General features: G+C 38.6%; 1 protein-coding gene and 1 long non-coding RNA gene across 6 annotated transcripts in view; one reads left to right on the top strand and one right to left on the bottom strand.

Moving 5' to 3' along the window:
* Positions 1-19,903, bottom strand: part of nphp4 (nephronophthisis 4) — a 172,050-nt gene that overhangs the window by 64,260 nt on the left and 87,887 nt on the right. For all 5 annotated transcript variants that reach the window (XM_040048010.1, XM_040048011.1, XM_040048009.1 and 2 more), the window contains 2 exons: positions 18,830-18,882; positions 2,252-2,389 (listed from right to left, as the gene is read on the bottom strand). In XM_040048010.1, the coding sequence (XP_039903944.1) occupies positions 2,252-2,389; positions 18,830-18,882 (191 nt within the window). The remainder of the gene's footprint in view (positions 1-2,251; positions 2,390-18,829; positions 18,883-19,903) is intronic.
* Positions 9,587-16,044, top strand: LOC120743970. The gene is made up of 4 exons (XR_005698282.1): positions 9,587-9,696; positions 13,506-13,577; positions 15,419-15,502; positions 15,943-16,044. It is a non-coding gene; the product is annotated as an uncharacterized LOC120743970 (long non-coding RNA).

Below are 19,903 nucleotides of genomic sequence, written 5' to 3'. Positions count from 1 at the left end.
ATATATATATATGGAAAGAAATAAAAAGCATTACAACTTGTGTGAATGAGAGAACATGGGTATAAATGAAGCTTATTTCTTGGAATTTAGCCCAGTAAGTACAAGATGTTCCTACTTTTAGATAGATAGAAAAGTGGATAAAGTTATTCTGACAATTTCACAACACGACCTAGTCCGTCTTTCAAAATGAAATTGTATTGTGTCCTTCTGCCATGTTGTCTTTCTTATTATATTTGATCCTTCCAGTAAGTCTGATTCCTAGTTCCTGGCTTATTTCTGCAGAATGATTCATGGTTTAAGATATATAGATTTTGAGCATGAAATATGAAGGAAATCCATTAAAGCTGTAGTTGACTAGTTACAATATCGCAGGACTTCTCAGCTATGCTGAAAGGGGTATACCTGAAAGCAGGTATACAGTCCAGGGCAGCACTGAACGAGCCCCTACAATCTAATGTGATAATAAAGGGGAGGCAAGCAAACACGCTTAAATTTGAACAAATCTGCAATGGTGTTTCCACAGTGCTTTACTGTCACCTGTACATTAGAGGACTAGATACTACATTAGCCACCAGTTCTGTCCTCATATGAAAGACAGGAGACATGGGGTTAAGTTAAAAAGAATACAAAATATTACATAACTAATGATATTCAAATGTCCTTGCAGTTAGGCACCATAATTGCCGATGTGAATTCCTTTCCAGAAAGAAAAACAAAACAAGATTTAAAAAACAGAGTCATCAAGATGGCAGGGTCAAGATCTCTGTGTGAGCTATAACCATGGCAACGATTAGTGTGTGCATTTCGTCCCCTTATAGCCCAGTGGCATTGCAGACTTGATGTATTAACAGTGAGCACTTTGGAAACTTCACAGCAGATATAACCAACAACACTCCAGTTGCAATTAACAAAGCTTATATTGTGACTACTTGTGACAGGCTTAAGTTGATTATCACTAATAACATAAAAGTAGAAATAAACATGCCCTGTGCCTCCTGCATTTCGAGAAAACGGTCCATCCCCAGCTGCAGGATGTGACTAAACTGAAACTGTTTACAAGCAGCCAAACAAATCCCTATACTTCTCAAACAAGGGCAATATGCTATGTGGGGTTTTTTTCTACATCAAAGAGCAAATGTGCATATATAAGGATGTGAAAACTGATTTCGATAAGCTGAAAAAGATTCAGGGTTAATCCCAGGATTACAGCATTATGATTTCCTCGCCATTCTATGAGATTCTTCCAATGCTTCTAATGTGCATATTTCCAAATATATGCATATTTGTGGGTGAACGTAGTCTAATTTAGCAAAGACAAGGCAGCTTTCAAAGGCAAAATGAGTCTGGCAGGCAATTCGCGGCAGCAAACACCTACAACTGCAGGGAACAGGTTAGCCCTGCATCATTTCAGGAAATTATTCAGCAGAGTTAATCAAATCAGAACAGTATAGCTTGCTTCCTCATTTACGCTGCAGTGAATCCTCTGGCTGCAATGATAGGACTTGCGTTCAGATGCATAAAGCTTGTTAGCATTTAGAGCCAGTCGGATATGTTTTTTTCTCTGATGTAATTTTCATTATTATCTCCGTGCTAGTTCACTGGAAAGTATAGGGATTAAATCAAAGAGAGTTTGATATAAAGGCATTCATTAAAAAAAACCTTTTTATTGCCAGAATTTGTATTTCAAATGGAGGGTTGATTTAGACACGAAAACAGCTAATCGTTACCAATTACCAATCACCAATAAAAGAAGTACTGGACAGGGTAGGTTAAACATATTTTTTCCTAATTAGTCAAAACATGAGTTTGACGTAGAACAGTGAGTACCTTATTAAAAAAAAGCAGTCTTTGTAGAATAATTGAACATCCAAGTGAAAAAATAATGTTTCTTTTGATTCTAAAGATGAAAAGAATCCGCTTCGGCACCTCCAGCATCTCCAAAGACAAAGAGTGTGCAGGGCTGGAGTTCAGGTTAGAGGATGTGTGTGTGTTTGTGTCTCCATGGGTACATGGGTATGAGCTGGTAGCTGAGTGCTGTAAAGGTGAGTGTGGCTTTGTACTCCAGTGAAGAAGCGGACAATGTACGACATTGTGCGTCTTCGCTATGATTGAATGTACACCTCGTAAATGTATCTATGACTTACTTTCACCTAGTGTTTGTGTATTTTCTGCAGCGCGCGTGTGTGTGTGTGTGAAGGATGTGTGCGTTTCTGTGGGTGCGCGTGTGAGCGAACGGGGGTGGAAATCTTACGACATGTGACAGCTGGTGGGCCGATGCCAATGGGGAAGGATGGAGCAGAGAAGGAAACGACTGTTGCCACGGCAACGCCGAGCTGGAGTGGCTGATGGTCGGGTAGCGTGAAGTAGCTGCCAGCTGAGACAGTGAGAGCTGCAGAGAAACAATGCAAATGATTCGCTGTTATTATTATGATTATGAGCAACAGGGCTCAGAAATATACTTTACACCAGAGAGACACATGTGCTGTCTCAGATGGCAACAGCCCATTACAATGCTTTGGCACTTATAAACCCTCGTCACTCTACCTGCCTCCAAAACTACTGCTTTTTGCACGCTGTCATCCTCCCGCAGGTCAACTTTAACTGACTTGTGAGATTGTTTCCATCGTTCTTTATGATTATCTTAAGTATTGTGCAAAAAGTGGCATGTAGAAATATCAATCATTACTCATAAGGGACTTGAAATGTAATTCAAAATGCCTCCAAAGACCTACGTTCAGTGGTACATACACTGGATGGTGTACATTTCGGACATCCATCAATACACGAATATAAAGTGTTTATTCTGAATTTTCTCTGTTATAATAGCATTTTCTTTCTTATATTTTCCCATTTTAATTTCTGTTTGAAGCTGTTGTAAATGCAGAGTGAAAATAATAAAACTCACCTCACCTTTACTTGATTTCTAAGTAATTTGTCATATTTATTTATGCTTTGCGTTTCTCTTTCCCACTGGAATTAACCCTTTAAGACCTACCATAGAACCAAGTCCGCCAGAGCTTATATTATATTTTTACATGCTGTGGAGCCATTTTTGGGAGCATTTCAAGTTGCTATACATCAATACAACCATTATAGCCCAAATTTTAATAATATGTATGCATTAAGTGCATAGTACTTACATAAATTGCAAAAAAAGTGCAATAAACTACAAAAAAATTGAAAATCGTTTTTGATTTTTTTAACATATATTTCTAGTTAGAGAAATTTAAGAGGCTTATCCCTCAAAACTGTAAATACAAAAAAGTTGCACAAACTAGTTTCCCACCCCAGAAAACTTATTTTGAGTGTCTTCATAGTTTTATTTTTGAAATACACCAATTTTCATATACTGCAGGAAAAAACGAAAATAAATATTATAATGCAAATTTGCAAAATAACAGCATATGCATCAAAATAAACTATTTCCAGCAGTGCAATATGAGTCCTAAGCATCCCAGAAACAACACAGAAAGTCATAAAGTCAAACATAACTTTTAAAAACACCAGTATAGGCTCATGAGGCCTTGATGGTAAAAAACTACATTTCCGCAAAATGACGTCACTTCCGGTTTCGGCCAGGTCATGGCGGACATGCGACAGTTCACGCTGATGGACGTAGGAAGTGTTACGAACAGCTGATCGGATCGGCAAAGCGTGTTTCTGGAATATTATGTTTTTGTTGCTGCAAGCGCTTTTTATGCAATTTTTGCAAAGCTTTATGTGGAAGGAAACTGTGACCGAGGACAAGCTGATGGCATCAGATGTAAGTACAACTCCTCCTGTTTCATATGCAAAAAATATTATTGTGCTAGCTTACGTGGTTGCAGAGCTACCGGGATTTTAAAATAGTTACGCAAAATGGAGCGTGTCCGCTCCGACCGGCTTTAAAGGGTTAACTGCCCTTAATGTAAAAGTACTTTTATTTTTAAATTGTTCTTTTGATATCAGCGTATTACTGATATCAAAAGAACACCAGTGAGGAATGTCAAAGAAGGAGTAAAATTAAAATGCAGGGGAGTGGCGTGTATAACACAACTTTGTTATTTAACAATGATGGAATAAGTGCTGTAGAATTGCACTTATATGGACACTTCAGAGCTATAGACGTGTCTCCACAATCACCATAATATTAAGTATGAAATACATTTCACATGTGAATTGCTCTAATCTTCGGTTTTCCCCACAGCTAATCCTGGGGTATCCCGAGGCATTCCCACACTCCACGGGATATTTTATACTGCAGCGACTAAGTCTGCCTAAAGGTTTCCTCAGAGATGGGCCTCCACAGGGAGACACTCAGGTGGCATCTTGATCAGATAGCCAAATGATACTGTTTATATCTCTAAGCAAAAGAGCAGCTGTTATTCTCTGAGCCCCTTCTAAAATAAATGTTACTTTCTGCCCAGTTATGTTGATCCTTTGTCTTATTTTAGTCTTTTCATAATAATACACTCTGATCAGAATGAATACATCTAATTAAATGGCCCCCAAATTACAGTCACATTCAAATCTGCACCATTGTGCCCTAGACAGGTGACAGGTTATTGCATCGGATTGTGAAGAGATATTTTATCCAAGTTTGTTTATCTACCTTTTGGGTAAAAGTCTTTTTGTTTGCTACTGTGAAATGATTACTAAAACTTATCCAAATCCTCTATTGTCTTTGAGAAAAAGGCAATGCTTTATTTATTTATTTAGCAGGGAAAATGCAGAATATATGCATTATACCAAATATAGCTAAAAGCTCATTCTCATGCATAGTCCCTGTGCATAGGCTCCTAATGACATGCAGATAACAACAAAAGATAGTAAATCAAAACCTGACAAATAAAAGCGTGTACACAATGAAATACCCTCAAAAGAAATGAAACAATAGTAGTTTCTAACTCGAGAACACACAATCAGCAACCCCAGAAAGAGAGAAAACATTTCATCAGTGTATGAAAATTCTGTGCTGCCACATTCATTCTCCCACAGCTCATTGACCGCAAACCTGAACAACGTTTTCAAATTAAATTTAAAATGTACTGCACTCTCCGATGCTTTAAGATTTCCACGATCCCAGTAACTAAAAAAACAAAACAAACTGTTTTATCCAAAAGTTGCAAAACAAAATTTAATGTAGCGCTCTCTTGCTTAAGCCAACAATACAACTTGTCACAAAGTTTTTAAAGAGGTTATGGCGCTAAAGTGTGAATAATAACGTATGGTTAACCAGTTGGACATAACTCATCTTAACTTCAGAAGCAGTTACCAGGTTAACGGGTTAAAAGGGACTTCATACACCTCCCGTCAGACTGTACGCCTATACAGTAAATGCCCTGTGTACATGCCTGTTTGTTCTTGATTATGTGCCCTACTCTTCCTCCATCTTTCTCAGTCCCCCCTCAGATCTGCCCAGCTCTGGAGCCAACAGCAGTCCTCACTGAGTCCTTCCACAAAACTTAGTCTCAGGCTTCGATCATTGCTTACCATGCAGCCACTGTACTCTATCAATAATCAATAAATGTTTCTAATTATGTTCCGTGTTGAGGGCTGTACTAGTGAATGTCAGCTATATACATGACATTTTATAAAGATTATAGATTTTAACCGTTGTTTGCTTTTATAGAGTATTAAGTGGTTGCTCTGTTTGTCTGAGGCAGTGACAACGTGTGTAAATGAACTATGAATCTATTTCATACAGTTTTTGTAAACTGTGTAATGTTTGCATGAGTCATTAAAGTAAAAGTTCTCTCTGAGAAAACACCACTTTATCATTCTCATGATTACGCCTCCTCTTTCTTCAGATCAATAAAAAGACAAAGACCAGGTCGTAATATATAAGGAAATATCTAAAGATGTTATCCCTGATGCCTGCTTTGGATATTTTTGTTTTTTGAAAGTTAGACAATTAATGTTAACTTTTTTCCTAATACAGGTAAAGAACATTTCAAAGTAAAAAAAAAAGAATTATATGAAACATTTGAGGAAACCAGTTTCCAAAAGTGATGTTGTTGTTCCTTTAAATAATTTATAGTGTGTTGAATTAACTTAGCACACTGAATCCTGCATGTCAAGGTTATCATAGGTTATTATGTGAAAGCATTCGAGAAATTAAAACTTTGTGAAATTATTTTGTTTTAGTTTAGTTGTTTTAGAACTTAAATAAATTTATTACTATATACTAAATAAACTATATGATGGATACACATGTTTATTGACACTCTGGATCGGTCAACTGCTTTCATAAAGTTATGTGTTGTTATTGTGAAATATGCACTAATTTTCGTAACTATTGCCTCTGTCACATCCTCCATACAATAATAAATAAAAAGACAAAAACTAACAGTGAAACTTATAAAAACTAAACTAAAACGAAACATTTCCAAATCATAAAAAAGTCAACTTAAATAAGAAAATCCACTCTGGGAACTAACTCAAACTAAACCGTATTAAAAAAAAAACAAAAGGTCAAAACGAAATAAAAATAAAAACTAGTTAGAAAATATACAAGTGTAACAACTCTGCCAACCAAGATTAGTATGATCAGTGCTGCGTTGCTTATTCGCTCAATCTCCGACAGAGCTTTACAGAATATTTTTTCAGCTTTGGAAGTCATTTTGATAAGTAAGAGAGAAAAGGCTATAATGGTAAAAATAATCTGTCAATGAACTGCAGTATTCCTTAATAATGGGCCTTTCAGTTCACTTGTGACCCAAACTGAATCTGCTACACTCAAAACAAATGGCTCTCTAGATGGCAATAAAGATACTGCAATGAACTTTACTGAGCAATAAAAGAAGAATTGCTAACTCACCCACAGCTTTGTTGGCCTAACACACTTTGGTATTTTTCTGAGGACACTGCAAATGCAAATACTTAAAATGAACTACAACAGACATCCCTGCTCTCTTCAAATCTTATCCTCAACAAGAAAAAAAACAAGGAAGACTTCACATAGCAAGTTCTGATGTGTCTCTGTGACACAGGGTACTTCTTCACAAACTGCTGGTTATAGCTAGTATTCATTTCATAGATGTGTGGCTACACTGTAGCTGCGTGCTGAAGACACACAGAGACACAGCCCACGATTCTAGCTATGTGTCCAAGCAACAAGTATATAAGTGAACAGATGCAACCACACAATTTTATTGAATGTCCACACATTGGCTAAATAGAGAAATACAAAAAAACCTATAAAGACAAAAATCTATTAAAATGATATAAAGTAGCTTTAATGTTGGAAAAACATTAAACTTCACCCTGCACAACTAATCAAATCTTGATCTTGATCATGATTTTGGCTTGGTACAATTAAACAAACATGAGAGTTTCTGCTCCACCAGCAGAAAAAGCCAAAAGCAAATCAAGCACTCCTAACATCAGTGCCCATCACAGCCGGAAGTATCCTGGACTAGTCTGGACGAGTAAATTAAACATTAAAAGACAGAGATACAACAAAATTTAAATGCCTGGCACAGCACAAGACTAAGAGCTTGTCCCTCGAAGCGGATTCATTGTTTGGAAAAACTTCGGATTTAGGGCAAGTGATGTTAATAAAAGAACAAACCATATACAAAAAGTGCTGTAAAGTTGTGTGTCTGTGCCTGCAAAGCAACACAACTAACTGATCAAACCACCTAAAAAACATCACAAACTGTAGTGTAATAAATGCACCAAGGCAGACTCAGACATCCATGAAAGTGAGTCTGTGCAGCACATCAGTATATCCATCCACCTCACGAACACCAACCAATCACATTCCATGTGGCCACACATGAGACCAATAAACACAGTGAGTAACGAAGGTGTCAGGAAAATGGTCAACATACTCCACAAAAGATATGTTATCCCCTCGAGCAATTATCTTTCTAAAGTGGCAAAATCTGCACTGTATGCAAAATGTAACAGGGGAAATAGAGAGGGATCTCACAGCTGGTGAGTTATATTTACTTCCAACAGGCAGGTACAACGAATGGAGTCAAATGTTTTTTTTTAAATTTTCTTTCTAAAAGATTTAGGCCAGGTAAATAAAGGTTTATTTTTCTGCAAAGATTAATTAAAACGGATTAATTTAGAAAATTTATATACAACGGTACAATTAAAAGATCATTTTTAGCCATAATCACGCAGCTAATCAAACTCATTACATGTTTCCATACATTCAATGAAGCAATGTGATCTTGAGCATAATACTGAGTGAACAAACCAAAGACAGAACTATTTTAGAAAATGGAAAAATGGATGCCCCCCGATAAATTAGATTTCCTCAATATCGATTCTGAAATAGAGTGTTTGATCTCTCTCGGAAGATCACATTTAGAAATCAAGGTCTGCCGGTTTGAAAAATGTTTGAAACAACAGATGACCTGATGCTGAAGAGACAGAGCTTTCTCCCACTTCTGCATGAAAAGTATCCACTTTTTAAAAGACAGGCTAGATAGATAGAAAACCACAAACAAAAAAAAAAAAAAAAAATCACACTAAGAATACCTGATTCTGTTTCTCCCTTGAAAATGTGTTGGTGTCCTAGTTAAATTGCAACGCTTATTTGAAACCTGTTGCTACGCAAAACTTATTTTGCTCACAAGAAGCTCCTGCTTTCAGACACACTAGGTTTCACAGGAATTTGAAAAGCCTGTATTTGGAAAAACCTGGGTGCGCTAGAGTCCAGTTAGCTTACCATGTGTTCTCCTCAACATATCAAAGATATGAAAAAACAACCACAGCTTAGACGTTTTCTGTGAAGATGCCATAGGAAACAAGATATTTTTCACCACTGTAAAAGTAATGGAACAAGAACAAACAACAACTGTGCTGTTGATAAAGAGCTGCAGGTGACAGGCTGCACACCTCCAACTTCTCAGCAAGATAACCAACTTTAATGTGCCCTGTTATGTGCTTGCTGAGTGTGGCGTGAAATCAAAATAAATCAATTTCTCATGCCATGATGGGAAAAGGCAGATTTGTTTATTGAAACAGTGTGTGTTTGTTTGATTGAGGACTAAACACCAGTTGCTCTTTTGTGTATTTCTGACGACGGAGCTTCTCGAGGACCGACTGCTGCCAAGGGAGGCATTAAACCACACTTTTTGCCACCACAGTAACTAAGACTGCCATCAAATTAATCAGGGTTGAAATATTTTTGTTGTTAATTAAAAAAGAGCTGGCATATAGAACCAGATATATGTTGTTTTTTTTTTTTAAGTTTTAAATACTGCCATCTGTCTAGGAAAGTGGCACTGATGGAACATATGGGACATGGTTTAATTGGAATCAACTGAAATGACACCTAAACAGAGCAAAAATGGAAGATTTTCAAACAAAGTGGTTTGACACATTTTGAATCGTGCAAAGTCTCATAGTTTCCTCGCTTCTAAAGACTATATTAGGTGTGGGCGTAAACCAAAATATGAGCAGTCGGTTGTTGGGATCAAGTCAAAATGTCCTCAAATGTTAAGACCAGTGGACTATCACATAACCACACATGCATGCGATCTCACATTGAGTCATCACGTCTGCACACAGAAGGCGTGAAAGACACTACGCAGACGACTCTGCGTGAGAGAATCTCTCACACACACGCACATACAACAGGAGAATACACGGAGAGAGGCAATTAGACGTGGCATAACTGCGGCTGCCAATGTTCTAACCTCAGCCTGTCTGTCCTGACAGCCAAGTGTGTCATTTCTAGCTTCATGGGACCTGCACGTGAGTATGTGTGAATGCGTACATATGTGTCTTGTGGAAATACGTGCTGCTGACGAAAGATCTGAGCACGAAACAAATTCAGAGTGCTGCTTCAGTCTGCTTTGCGTGAGGAAACCGAGTTATAATAGAAGTGTGGACTGGCACTGTGGAAGGATGGACAGCCAAATTCTTGAGATGCGACAGATCCTCAGATTTGCAGCGTGTCTATTATGAAAATTGCTTTTGTTACAATATTAGTTTTCTTAATCCCCCATGGAGTGGGATTAGACAACACTAAATCCACACACCCCGTATCAGGTTTATTAGATTTCTGAGTACGGGATTGTGCTTGGAAGCTACAATGAGCACCAGCTATGTATGTTCATGTTTAATGGTTTAAATCATTTAAACATTTTATTTATTATTCATGCAAATAATTATAATTATTCATGACAATAGAATAAATAGGACACCCTAGAAACAGCAATAATCAGGAAGCTGACACAGCCATCGTTATATGGAGCTACTTTCTATTTTGCAATAACCTTTAATTCCAAAATGACTCTGTTATAAAGGCTTCGCCTGCATATATATTTGAGATCAGATCAGTGAATGGTTAATTTTAATATAACACAACAAACACTGTTTGGTCTGTTTACATCTCTGTCTCGTAGTATAACACTACAGTCTATTGTCGAAGCTTTTATTTTGACAGTTAGGGCAAGGGGTACTGTACAGGGTGAATAAGCTACCAAAACCTCATCTTTACTCATATTGAGCTTTAGCCTCCTTAGTGCCTGCTCAAATGCAGTTATATAATTCCTACAGCATATTCAAATCATCTGTGATGCTCACGATTCTGTCCTCCCTCACACACACAGAATCTCCAATTCTGCTCTTACAAATCAATGTGCCTGGCAGGAAGGAAAAAGTCAAGTAATTTAATGACGAACAATGCAAGATACAGTAAGTACGGGTAGGCAGATTCAGGTGGAATTCAGGTGGGAATAGATACGGGTAGCAGTTGGCACACAATGACAAAAGAAACTCCAACAGACTCACAAGGAGAAAAACTGAGCCTTTATCAGTAGTGGCAGGTTTACTGGCAGAATTAGCATGTGTGTAAAGTGGGTGGAGAAGGTCCAATAAGACGGGAAGCAGGGAAAATGGTAGTCACTGCAGGACTGGCAGGAAAAGAAAGAAAGTGTGTACCGGTGACACAAGGAGATATTTTGACACTATAACTGTTTGTTAGCCTGCAGACTGTTGAGCTCAAATTTGTTGTGTGCTCTTCGACCATTTGTCACGATTATATTTCCATTATAGTAAGGACCTAACTTTGCACGTATCCACTGTATATGCTAAACCAGCATCATTCCTTCAAGAAGCTTCATGAATGTTTATCTGCCCGCTCTCTTAGTGTCAGAACGCGCACATAAAGGAGAGAGAAAGACAGAGAGAGAGGCCTTGATGTGGGATCAAGCTCACCATGTGACTCACAGGAAGGAAATAATAGTCAGGCGTCGCTTTAAAGGGAGGAGGATTTCGAATGAGATCCAGTGAAAATGTTGCAGGGATTACTGGGATGAAATCTTGAGAACAACAGGCAGAGAAGTCAAGAAAGCTGAAGGTTTAAAATATTACTGATGCACCACACATATAACCATCTAAGCAAGTCACAATGTGAACATTAGTACTTATAGTTCAGTAAGAATGTATGTGGCTGGGAGACAAGTGATCTCTAATGTGTAACAGTAGAGAAACACAAGTTATAGTATATAGTGACAACCACTGAATTAAATACAACTGTATATATAAGTAGTAATACCAAAATTGTGAAAATATTCCTAAAATATTCCTCTGTTACAGCAGAAATAACTTAAACGTAATGTGTGGGAATTTAATTGTATCTGTGTTGTTATGTTGGGTAGATCATCATAACAGTTTGAGGACTATTATATTTTGGGCTATTATATTTAGGATCAATACTGGGACTGTATACATATGGGTCTAAACTTGTGGTCCAGCTTTGTGCCAACAATCTTTGCTATTTTTATCTAGGCTGAACAAGTAAAAATAGTAAAATAAACTGGCGTGCAGAGAGCATGGAAATCAGAGAATGAGGTAAACTGCCAGCTTGTTAAGACTGTGTTAAGAATGTTAAATATGATTAGAAAAATAGCTGCCAAATATATACAAAATTCAGTCTCATTTAGAGCTCAAATGGACAGAACACCTCATAATTACATTCACTTATCTTCCATCCATCTACAGTAAATTATTTTGGTGTGAAATAAAAAAAAAATGGGTGTGGGTGGGAGGACAGTGCCGAGTTTAGAACTGCTCCCTCACAGCGAGGAAGTCGTGGGTTCGAATTCACAGGCTGCGTGGAGCTTGCATGTTCACCCAGGCAGGGCTCTCTCCAGGTACCAGCTAACTGGTGATTCGATATTATCTGTGTGTGTGTGTGTGTGTGTGTGTTGGGCCCCATCATAGACAGGCTGTCACATCTCACCCTACGACTGCCAGGGTCCCCCTGTGACCCTGAATTGGATAAAAGGAAAACGGATGGGGGTTGTGTACATGACACAAGAAAAAACAAAAACCCATGTAGCCATGACATGCTCATGACATGTACAAGAAGAAACCCTTAATGGAGTCCCTCAGCTATCTGAGTGCTTCTTTTGTTTGCAAGATTCTGACTGGAGAATGAAAATAGTTGCTAAATAAAAGGTTTGTGGATTTTCTGGAGTAACTGGGTCATGATTTCTGGAAAAAAGACATTGTTGCTGAGTTGAGTTTTTTAAATCCAAAAGAGATTCTGAGCTCTGGGTAGCTCAAACAAAAAAACTAGATGAAGGCATGAAACAGCATTACAGGCCACAGAGGAAAAACATATGTGAATTCGATTTTTGGGTGAACTGCCCCTTTAACAGTCAATCTGTATACTACACTTATCTTGTCTGGAAAGGCACAGTGTGCAGAATTTTAATGTTGTTATGGATTATATTTATTTTAAGCATTCTGGTGCCACGAGCATTTGGTTTGTACAGACTTATGCTCTCTTACTGGCTGTCATTCTTGGGGCTTCAGCTCAATACCACCAAAGCAGGATTTTATATATATATTAGTTGGCTTAAAAACACGTCTTCTGCTGTTTTAACTAGACCAAACATGACACACTTCTCCAAGATAATATTAACTGTTAACAAATACTGATCCCACGCAGTATTTGCTACAGTTCTTGCCAGTCCCACAAATTCAAAGCCTCAAAGCAGGAAAATCTTCAGGCTCCGTCTATAAGGAGCTCCAAATAATGTGCCATCCCCTAAATGCAACTCTATATTTTCCAGTCAGATTTTCCACATCGTCATGCCATATGTGTGACATACATGTGCAATAACACAATTATCTGAGATTTAAACTTAAAGATTATTTCAAAAAAGAAATAAAGACTTATGCTGAATAATGAAGTACACATGAAGAAAAAGTAGTAAGCTATAACCTGCATATTGTATATAGTGTACAACATCAATTGTAATGTATTAGAAAACAAGTTAAGCTTGAATCAGTACTGTACAATCACCGGACACTGCATTAGATACATCTTCCTAGTACCAGGTTCTTCATGGCACAGGTTCAACAAGGTGCTGGAAACAATTCCTCGGAGAGTTTGGTCCATACTGACACAATAGCATCACACAGTTACTACAGATTGGTTGGCTGCACGAATAAAAGGATGTCCACCACAGGTAGGTTGTGGTGTTTAAAGAATGCTGCTTTTGCACTAAACTAAGAAAATATCCTCCACTTTCATGTTTTCATGCCAGATCACCTGAATGTTGCAGCAGAAATTCAGACTCCTCAAACCAGTTTTTCCAGTCTTCTATCGTCCAAATTTGGTGAGTTTGTGCAAACTTAAGAGTTCTAAACTGACAGGAGCGGCACCCAGTGGAGTTTTCTGTTGATTTAGCCTGTCTGTTTCAAGGTGCGATGTGTTATGCATTCAGAGATGCTCGTTTGTATACCTTGTTTGTTACGAATGGTTTATTTTGAGCCACAAAAATTTCAGCAATTGTCCCAAAATTTCATCTTGAAAATTGATGATAGTGTCATAAATTGCAGGGACAAGGTAAAAAACTTGGGCGTGTGGTTCGACATGGTGCTCTCCTTCGAGTCTCATGTAAAAGAGATAACAAAGACTGGCGTTTATCATTTGAGGAACATAGCCAGAATCAGACAAGTTTTGTCAAGCGACACTGCAGAGGTTCTTGTCCATGCATTTGTGTCTTCACGTATTGATTATTGTAATGCTCTTCTTTCTGGGCTACCAAAGAAACGTTTTAGAGGTCTACAGATGGTGCAAAATGCAGCTGCTCGCATTTTAACAAGAACTGGGAAATTTGAGCACATTACCCCTGTACTGAGATCTCTTCATTGGCTACCTTGTCAGGTTCGAGCAGATGTCAAGGTCCTGCTGCTCACTGACAAGGCTTTAAACGGATTGGCACCTTCATACCTCTCCGACCTTTTACACCTTTACAATCTACGGTCTACGATCTCAGAACTCTGGCCTTCTAAAGGTTCCTAGAGCCAGAAAAAAGACAATCGGAGAGCGTGCTTTTTCTTTTCGTTTCTGTGGAACAACCTCCCTCAAGATATTAGGCAGGCATGCTCTGTGGAGGTTTTTTAAAACTAAGTTGAAGACACATTTGTTCACCCTATCTTACATGTCTTAATTCTATGGCTTTTAGTTTTTAAATTTTTACTGTTTTTTACTTGTATTGCTATGTATCGCTTTTATTATTTTATTTATCTCTTTAGTTTCAAATAGTTGTACAGCACTTTGTTTGAAAGTGCTTATTATTATTATTATTATTATTATTATTATTAAATCACCTTTCTTCCCCTTTCTGATGTTCAATTTGAAGTTCAGGCATACCTACAAAGTAGCTGTATACTTGTGAGTTCCATCAAAGCATGAAATTGAGTTTCAAGTACACAATAATAATTAGATTTTCAAAAGTCATACAATAAAATGTAGCAGCGAAACCCTGAGTATTGTTTTAATTGATATAAGAACGAGACACAAACAACACTTTGCAAAGGAGGGCTGCAAAAGTTAGGTCCGAATGAGCAAGTGCCTGCTGTCGAACAAGCCCACTGCCAGCAACAAACTGAAACACGGTCTCACCTTTGGCCCCCAGACTACAAGACCACCTGGGTCAACAGAACACAAGCGCGACCCTGAAACACGGCCGCAGCCTGATGAGAGAAATCATCAACAGAGGCAAACAAACTCAGCTGCTCTTCCAAATGCTGGCTATAAATACCACAGGATCTTTAGCATTCTGCACCGCGGCAAAGAGAGAGCATCAAAGATCAATAATTTATGCAAGCAAGAGAAAGTTGTCAGATCCCACAATGCCGGCGCACAGAGCTAAAGCATGCAGCTTGTTTACAGAGCCATCTCAGAGAAGGATGCCACTGATTAATCAGCACCTGACAGCCATGTTGAAGAGAAAAGGAAAATTTTGTTGAACAGGGAAAAATATCATCATAAGACTGGACAAGCACTTTTTTCCATACATGTTTAAAAGAAAGTGAGGAAAACAGACAGGGAGAATGATAGACTGTATTTGTGAATTTTGCAACAGCTAACAGAGTTTTGATGAAATGTAGGGTGGCTGCCAACAGCAGTGGCACTGATTCACACGCCGTTTCCTGTTTCTTCTTTTTTCAGAAAGATCCTGGATGCCCACCAGATATCTACTGAGCATCTAAGGCACTAATGACTGCTGCCTTTCACCATTATTCGCCGAGGAGTGTATGTGAATGTGCTAAATATTTACCGTTTACTTAAAGCTGCCTTGGTTTATGCTTTTTGACCACTCAGAAGTGAAAGAACCAAAAAAAACCCACAATGATGGTTGATATGGTGGCAAATAATTGCCTATCTACATAATCAGGAGTGAGGCTCATTTATGTGGCGTGATATAATAAAATATCAGAATAATATTTAAAAAATACATCTCAAAATATCTGACACTTAAGCCTCTAGTTAGCTTTGTCAAACTGTTATACCCTCTACTTTTGACTACCTCCTAGCCAGGAGGTCACTTAAATAACACCGTAAACACTGTCTCAGTTCTCATTTCACCACATCACCAGATCCTAGACTCCTCTACCCAGTTATTCAAGGTCAAGCCATTCCTGTGCACCGATCTGTTTGCTAAACTTCTTACCCACTTTCATTTTTGTCCACAGACAAAAATTTCCAGTTGCTGCCAAACTCCAGCCACTTATCCACCTCTGCTCTGGAGCTGCACTGATCTCCTGGTTCCACAGATTAATCTTCCTGGCTTCACTAAACTCGTCTCCTCTGGTCAATCCACAAGCTGCCACTTTGAACCTTTCCCCCTGGCTCTCTTGGTTTCCTCTGTTATAAAGACACTCGGTAAACAATCTGAATTCTTATTAAGCTTGTAAATAGATGATTCTTTGTTTCTGCACCCTACCTGTTTTCACAGTTCTGCATTTAGGTATTCTGTCTAGCCTAAAGACATATGTTTGCTGTTGCTCTTGTTGTTTTTGGAGTGTTTTTGTTTTAACTCATTGAAAGGCATTTAAAAATGAAAAATCATCTTTTAAACCTAGAATGAGGGTTGTCCATTAATTCAGTGTGCTGTAATGGCCACTTGTGGTCACAGATTGTTTTTCTCCAAAATTTACATCAGCAGCTTATTAAAATTGGGCTGTGTTTTTCTGCCTTATGATTTGCGTTCCTCCTCTGAAGCAAAGTTAATTGCTCCTTTTGGGAAAATGCAGTTGAACTTTAACCCTTAATCCTTGAAAAATAGGATATGAGAGCGTCCTAATTTGCAGTGGAAATATGCAGAAATGTCAGCAAATTTTGTATTTTTATTTTTTCAGAATAATTCGGGGCCGAATGTTTTGGGAATTTGATTTGATAAGACTCGTGAGCTCTATATAAAATGGTAGATTAATTTAAGCACAACCATCTTTTAATGTCATCCCCAAAGAACTGCCCAGTATGACCAGAATTGTCTCTTCCCAACCTCTGGGAGCTGCCCTCTGTAGGTTTCCACCGCCCTTGCTGTTTAATCAAAATGAGGGTCGATTTCTAGAGTTCAAGGCTGCGATGATCTCACAGCTCCCAGCTGGTTCAATTTAAAATGAGTCGACAATACAGACTCATTTTGGCCCAGAGAGCCAACACTGAAACAGAGCTGATGTCTCTCCTCCTCCTCCTCCGCTCTGTGTCACTGGCCTCATCCTGAGAGAGAGCACCATCCATCACAACTCCCAGTCTCCACTGACACTTCTCACTTAGGCTGAGGGATGATGCTACAAACAGAATGCCGGCACTCACGATTGAGTATACTTCTTAATGCTTATTAAAGGGTAAAACGTATTCATTTGAGCTCTAAGCTAAACTACATTTGTCATAATAACACAGTTTAATCAATAACATTGTATTGATCGCTGCTTATAATTACATTTATTATTAATTTTTCTCCAGCATATTAACATTTTTAATTGTTCTTGAGGACATAAAGTATAACTCTATCATTTTTTAGCATTATTTAATATTTATATATAAGTCCTCTTTGTTCATTGATGTTTGAACCTCACCTCGTCTTTGCATTTGCTGTTTTCATGCTGAGGATGGCTTACATTTTACCCTTTAACAAACCATATTCACTAGTGATTGGTACCATTCTGACTGGGCACTCTCTACATCTTCAAATTTTTGAGTTAAGTGTCCTGTTACTTTCTGTTCTATTTTGAAGCAATCGTTCTATGTATGACTCTCTCACATTATTATGAACTTCTTTTCATTGAGGTTTGGAGGTATTTGTTTATGCACAGCTCTCTGGACTGCCCAAATCATCACCCCTCTGCCACCAAGCTTGACAGTTAGCATGACAATTTTAGTTTTCACCAAATGTGGCACTGTGCACTACATCTCCATTTGGCCTTGTGTGTCCAAAGGACATTTCTCTAGAAATTTTTTTGTTTGTCCAGACGTCACTTTGCACACCTAAGCCATGTTGTGATGTTCTTCTTAGAGAAAAGAAGTCAACGCTGCCACTGTATTTATACGTTACACATTAATGAAGGGTGCTGTGAGTGCGACTACAAACAAAGTGTCACTCGGTGACAGGATGGGAATTGAGAGGGGGGTGTTTGCGAGAGGCCCCGTGCCTTTCTTTAATTATGTCTCCCAGTTCCACTGTTGTTGAGAGATCTGGGTCAGATAATGAATTTTTCTTGACTTTTTTTTTTCTTTTTAAATTTATAGACCTGACCTGCAATCTCTGTCGACAAACCAGACAAAACCTAAGTGTGGGTATCTCAAAATTAATGATCCCTGTCTAAAGAGCATGTAAGGGGAGCTGTGTCCATGTACAAGGGGCAGCTAGAGGAGCTTTCTGATCCAGGCGGGAATCTATCCAGGTCAGCTTTCAACCAAAATGCATTCATAACAGTTCCTTTCAAAAAGTGCGGACACTGCGTTTGCTTTTTTCTTGCTTCACTCAGGTAACAGCAGAATAAAACACAAAAGTTTCATTGCCAGGGTCACAGGAAGAAAACCCCATTGTTTGTGTAAACCACACAGCCTGTGTGCCCTCCCCTCTGCTGCTGTAATATTTCCAAGCATTCAACAGTGCACCATAATAGAATACAACATGAAAAATTCCAGTTTTATCATAGAACCCACATGACCCTGCTAAAGCTATTCTAAATATATAATTTCAAGAGGACTGCTTCCAAAGAATTGAAATGTTCCCACTGGAGGAATTTGTACAGTTAACAGCTAAAGGGTGACATGTTTTTCTCAGTAAAGAGTTGAGACAGAGCAAAGTTCCTGCAAACATTAGTGCAGGTAAATAAATGACAGATGACTGGAGCAGGTAATGGACTGACCTTTTGACTAATTGTTTGTGTAAAAGAGTCTGTGTGGACCTACTGACACAGGTTCCTTTTGAAATAAGTATGAGTATAAAAGACAGCTTTAAAAAGGGTTTACTTGTTTTAAGTATTAACTTGGAACTTTAGAGAGAAGCTTTCTTGGCTGGCCAGTATTATAGGTCACCTGTAAAATTCAATAGGTGAGAAGGTGTCTTACCCCGGGGCCTTGAGGAGATTCTGGAGGAGAAGCTGGTGGAATGCGTTTCCGACCTAGAAAAAAGAAAAACAAACGCACAACAAAGAAGATAAAGGCATTCAACCTGGAAACGTACACATCTGTAAAAGCCTTCCACTTCTGCGACGTATTCATGCTGAAGTCTTCATTATTCATCTGGAAATGTGCTAACAGCTCCAGTTCATTGTTTAACAAGGTTAATTAACAACATTGTAATATCTTCCACATGCTTTCTGCACCTGGTAGCACAGTTCATTTTATAGTTTGGTTAGACGTTCAGTGGAATATTAGCTTGTGAGAGGGAATAGAAGTTGACTGCAAAATGCCACCTTTGTAATTGCTTTCCTGATGATTGGATTTGCGGTGAGCTGACATCTTGAGGTGTAAAAAAATACACTGTGATAATGTTTACTCAGTGCAGTGCACAGTGGAGTATATAACCGCGCAGAGCACTGGAATACCTAACTATTTACAGACCTAACAAATCTATCCAATTTCACACAGATAAGGAGGTGAGTTGGATTTAAATTTCACACTGACTTTAAAGTCTGACAATGCTTCCTGAGATTTTGGTTCGTAGCCATGGTAATACTGAAATGAAAGGTTCTCTAGCATCCCTTTGTCCTCCCTCTCCCTCACGCTGTCTTGCTCTCTGTGCTGGGCTTGACTGGCCTTTTGGAAATTGCTTCGGTTTGCCTGGGGTGTCTTAGTGTAGCTCCCATCTGTTCGGACTACGTGCACACAGAGTGGACATGGTGCTGCACTGGCTGGCTCTGTTTCACAAATGTGCTCTGGCATGTCCCCCCACCCCCACCCCCTCTGGCAGCCATTTTGTTTTTAGGGCTTTCTCACTGTTTTTACTTCTCGAGCCCACGGAGAGTGTGTATCACCTCATTAGCTGGACTAATGTGCAATTAGCCATTTATTTGTGATCCCTCAGAGGCCTTCTCGACAGATGAGTGAACTACCACATGTGCGGCTGGTGAATTCAGACACCTTTACGAGCAGTAAAGTTAAACAGCTACGTAAGGACGACGGTCCATTAAAATTAATTTA

This window comes from Simochromis diagramma, unplaced genomic scaffold (genome assembly GCF_900408965.1).
Source record: "Simochromis diagramma unplaced genomic scaffold, fSimDia1.1 OVJJ01000387.1, whole genome shotgun sequence".
In the NCBI taxonomy this organism is placed as follows: domain Eukaryota; kingdom Metazoa; phylum Chordata; class Actinopteri; order Cichliformes; family Cichlidae; genus Simochromis; species Simochromis diagramma.
This window is presented reverse-complemented; position numbering and strand designations above follow the sequence as displayed.